The following is a 5,269-nucleotide window of genomic DNA, read 5'->3' on the forward strand; positions in this document are numbered from 1 at the left end:
GCCCCCGCGGCGAAGATGGACCTGGGCAGCGCCGCGGGGAGAGCGGGAGCTGCCCCCGCGCCCCTGGGCGTCTGGAGACCTTTCCCCTCCTCCTGCTTCTCCTCGCTCCTGGATGTGAACAGCTGGCTCCTCTTCTACGGCTTCTTGTACCTGGCACTGTATGCCCAGGTGTCCCAGTCCAAGTCCTGCGACAAAATCTCCTGCTTCTCGGGTCATTGTGTCAACTCCACCTGCGTCTGCGACCAGGGCTGGGTGGGAGACCAGTGCCAACATTGCCAGGGCAGGTTCAAGTAAGTCTCTGCTTTTATAATTCCCTTTTTCTCTTCTCTACACCCTTTCCCTGCCATTTTCACTTGCCTGTTTTTTCGCTTGTGCCTGCTATGATTTTGTTCATGTGTGGTGGAAGTATGTGACAGAAGTTAAGGATGAAATAGGTTCCTCTACCTCATGGTCCCTCCCTCTAAGAACACAGGGCGCAGTCCTCTGGTGGAAAATTGTACCTGCTAACTTACTGCTGGAAATAGGCAGCTCCACTTGATGGGAACTGAGAGACAAGGAGAAATCGGCCTAAAGCTGTGTTGCTGCTGTCCCTTCTGGAAGTGTCATGGAAATGACATGTGCGCTTCATGGGGCTGCCCAGGAAGCAAAAATTACTAGTGGATTTGAATGACTTTTTCCTTCTGAAGAGTGAAAGTGTTTTGCTCATTCCAGTCTTCCTCCCTTTCTTTCAGGTGTTTTAGCTAAGTGGGCATTAGTCAGGCACATTCAGCATAACATAACTTATGTTAATAAGTTAATATAAGTATGTGAAACATACATCACTCATGGCAAGGTTTGCAGGAGAGGAGAGCGTGGTAAATGTAAAACAGTAACATTATTTTTGCAAAGGAGTGAATGGTCAGCGAAGTTAGAACTACCTTCTCATTCTTAAGAGTTCATGTGATACCAAGTCATTGATCAGTGAGAAGGAAGCGCACCCTGACACTTGCTTTTCTATATGTAGTGGAAAAGAAGACTTTATTTATAGGGCTGTCACTTTCCCCCCCGCCCCCTTTGGTATCAGTACAAAGACTGACTGTGAAGAATACTGTTTGCTGTTATTTCTCTATATAACCTTGGACAGGACATCTCATTTCATTCCCTTGTAAAACACCCCTTAAAAGCAGGAGCTCTGTTTATTAAGTATGTTGACATATATAGCTGGAAAGTGTTCTAATATCTAGCTAATAACAATACATTGATGAGGCTATGTCTTAGAGAATTCAAATTCTGTCTTTGGAAAAGTACTTTTAACCTATTAAAAGTATCTATGATTATCTATTTTAGATTGTTCAGTTTTCTCTCTGGAATACTAAAATTAAGCTAATTAGTTTATACCTCTCTTAAACATTTAATCCAAGGTCACTCATTCCTAAATAAACAAAAAGTAAATCCAGTAACTTGTTAGCTTCAGAAGTTAAGGAGTAGCTGGAGTCAGACATGTTGGCTGAAGTAATCTACATGCTGCAGAGAAAGAAACAATTCACTGATAATATATGGTGGATTATTCCATGTATAATCGTAATGATTATAACTGAGTTATAGAGGTAATATAAGGCAAATATAATACATCTTTTTTGCATATGAACTTGGTAATAAGATTTTAAAGTTGGTCATTTGTTGCCTGTGTGTATTGAGGATTTGGGGGTTTGTCCTGCTCTGTACTGTGGAACAATAGGCTAATTGCGTAGGGATTGAGAGTGAGGAGAGGAGGCCCAGGTGAATCTTCTTTGTGTGTGAGGATCTGCAGGAGACTATTATTTCCTTGCTTTAAAGAGATTACTTGTATCCTTTGTCTTGATGCCACTCACAACAAACCCTAGTAGTGCATGGGCTGAAGCAAATTTTCATTTCTTAAATTTCAAAGCTTGTTGAGAATTAGTATATTCTCTGAATGGTTACTGGAGCCTTTGTCCAGTCCTTACAGGTGTTTCCTTGATGATCTGTTAAAACATTTATGTTTGTCTACATTGATTGTATTTGTCGAGTGAGGAGGCGCAGTGGTTGCATTTTCACTTCTGGTGGAAAGTTAATAATCCATCCCCACCTAGAGGAAGTTCTGCCTGAATGTTGAAAGGACATCTCTTCTGAGATAAGCTAACACAATGGTTAATCGATGTGCTGTTAGGAGCTTTGGTGAAATCGGAATAGATTTGTCATTAACTCCTCTATATTCTTTCATGCCTAGCTTTAGAAATGACAGTGATGCTTGTGTTGTGATTTTTATCATGGAAATAAGCTGTTTCTATTATGTTGGAGACCTAATTTTTACTGAGGACGCTTTCATTGTGGTATCTTTGATAGCTCATCTTTAATCTTAAAAGCAAAATACACTCTGCAATGAAAATAAGCATTCTAAGACTTAAAGCTTTTCAAGTCCTGCGAGTTGGGGATGGCGTGAAAAATGTTAGCGTGTCTTACAATGCAAACAGCAACTTGGAGTCGTCGTATTTTGAATCCTGAAAATTCAGATGGGTGTTGAATGGGTGATGAGTCAAGGCTATGTATTTCCAACTGAAGAGTTGGAAATGGAATATTAGTTGGCCTTGTGGTTGGGTGATTGAAGACCCTTCTGACTTCTGTGACAATTGATGGTTTGACATGTTGTTGTGAAACATTTGCATATTGTTTCCATTTTTCTGTGAAGTGTGAGTATCTGCTTTGTAGCCAAGTAGCCGCAGCTGGACTTTTGCAGCAGTGGTCCTTTCACTTGACACGTTATGTTGGATGTGTCTCACTTTTGCAGCAGTTGCGTCAGTCATTAAGAATTATTATGAAGAATGTTTCAGAATGACATAAAGATTGAAAAGTATGTTTGACTATTATAACTGCATTAACAAATAATTTGAGTTGTAGATACAATCTATACAAATGTTGCTATTATAACTGCATTAACAAATAATTTATGAGTTGTAGATACAATCTATACAAATGTTAATAGGACTTTGTATATTATTCTAAGCATTTATGTTGTTTCAAAGTTTCAGCAGTTTGAAGTGCCTGAGTGCGTCTCTGTTGAGAGATTAAAATTGAACTTTTAATGACCTAAATTGGACATGTGTAAAACTTGTTTTCTGTCACTAGAATATTTATTTGAGGAAACAGATTTTTAAGGGTAGACTTTAAATACTTGAAAATAAAAGATTTTTTTTTTTCTTCATGTAAGTGAAGTACGGTTATTTTTGTTCTTCTGGGAGTGAGTGACACTTGAAAATAAAAGATTTTTTTTTTCTTTCTTCATGTAAGTGAAGTATGGTTATTTTTGTTCTTCTGGGAGTGAGTGACTTGCATTTGCAAGCATCAGGAACATTAATGTAAAGAAATATTCTACCTAGGGGTAACCTGGGACCACTAATTCTTTGGTGAGATGTGTAGTATTTTTGGCTTTGTTTTATTTCTTTTCTAGACTGAGAAATAACAACATAGCAGAGAGACATCAAAAATAATTGATCAATCTTAGTAAGCAGGTGTCAAAATTAATTGTCAATACTATGGTAACCTTGCCTTTTCCCTGTAGGAGAACTACTGAATAAGTAGACTACTTTGCAAATGTTGCTCTGGACTGGATGAAAGGGTGGATGGGAGAAAAATGGACGAACAGATTCTCTAGCACTATTTTATTACTCTTATTTATCAACTTTTGTATTTACTCCTTGTATTGTGAAGCATGTGGTAACTCATTATATAAATGAAAGTGGTAAGTGGTGGTGTTCTTACTGCATTGTATTCACATCCATGTCAGTCACTTTTCAGAATGATCTAGGCCTCGTCTCTGCCTGGCAGTAACTTATTTTAATCTCTGTTCAGGATGGATATCTGAATGCAATTCTGACTTATTTCCTTCTCTCTTAAACATTTTTTTTTTTTTTCCCCCCCTTCCCTTCTGCTCTGACAGAATGCAAAACCCCTTTGTTTTGAACCAAAATAAAAAAGGGAAATTTAGTTATAAAAAGACAGAGGAAAGGAGTTATTTCTGCTTGCCCACAGGAGACAGGTGAAAGATAAGAAAGGGTGAGCAGGTTCTGGTTTTATAGCAGGGAGCTTCAAACAGCACAGTTCCCAAGATGTAAACAAAACCACAAGCATAGCAGCACAGTGTTCAGTTTAATTCTGATTGATCGATTTAGTAAAGAAATGAAGCTTTTAATGCTACATCTGCCACTCTTTCTTCCCCTATCCTATACCTTTAAATTTGTTGGTCAGTTGGAGTTTTTGTGATAGTATGAGTTTGGGCAGAAGGGAGAAGGAAAGGCTGCCCAAATCAGGTGTGTTATGACACTCCAGGGAATTCAGGAAGACAAACACTATGGATGGCCCAACTGCAGAAAAAGCTGCAGTCACAGCTTCTACGTATTTAGATGTCAAAGTCAATCAATCCTGAGATACAGCACTACAGGAAAACAGATTTCATTAGTTTTGCTACTACAGAATGAATTCTTAGAAGAAAAAAAATTTTACTTCTGGTTGGAGCAAAAAGTTACCCCTTTCACTAGCTCTAGTTTGCCCACTAATGTGTTGAAGAGCATTAGAGAAAAAGTTGTGCATGAAACTACTCTTCCTCTTAAGGTTTTGAGTACCTGAATGACTGGAAATATCCGGTCCTCTAAAATGCTGTCTTTAAAAAAGTACATTGGGTCTTCAAATGGTTATTTTAATTTGATAACTTGTGAGTCCCAATTCGCCTATGTAATGAAGCAGACCGTACAGGATACGTGAGCACGTTTGAGTACCTACGCTTCAGTTAATCTGCTTTGCCTTGTCCTAGATATCTCGTTATGGAAAGAGTAAAAGAAAATTGATCTTTTTGATTATTAAACCTTGTCTCCAGATGTTCCTATTGCAATTCTAAATTACCTCCTGCATGTTCTCCTTAATTTCTAGAAGTCCTATAAAAGATTCTGCGTTCTTCAAGAACAAAGTAATTTCCAAGTACAAGAACCTTCACAACTGAAATATTAAAAGGGTATCAAACTTTATGTTTCCAGGCAAAATCCTTATTTCTATCTAAAAATCTGAATTCTGCTGTCTGCAGACTGACTCACGCAAGGAAAGTGTTCTTAAATTGCAGATTGTAAATGAACAATAAGGTTGTATAAGAAGTCATCTATAGAAAAAAGTTAGTTTTAGCTGCAAGCCAGTTGAAGTTCATGCTGTTGTGAAAAGGGGTGACTTTATTTTTCACACTTCTCTTTGATTACATCTTTCTGCTTCTTATGTAGGCATTAATATT

The 5,269-nt window shown here is 38.1% G+C and overlaps 1 protein-coding gene across 1 annotated transcript in view; it reads left to right on the forward strand.

Moving 5' to 3' along the window:
• Window positions 1–15: 15 nt before the first annotated feature.
• Window positions 16–5,269, forward strand: part of LOC104164475 (attractin-like protein 1) — a gene marked incomplete at its 3' end in the record, with an annotated part of 45,676 nt that continues 40,422 nt past the window's right edge. The window contains exon 1 of the mRNA XM_009703814.1: window positions 16–290. Coding sequence (XP_009702116.1) covers window positions 16–290 — 275 coding nt within the window. The remainder of the gene's footprint in view (window positions 291–5,269) is intronic.

Source organism: Cariama cristata, unplaced genomic scaffold, assembly GCF_000690535.1.
Source record: "Cariama cristata isolate BGI_N322 unplaced genomic scaffold, ASM69053v1 scaffold5347, whole genome shotgun sequence".
Taxonomy (NCBI): domain Eukaryota; kingdom Metazoa; phylum Chordata; class Aves; order Cariamiformes; family Cariamidae; genus Cariama; species Cariama cristata.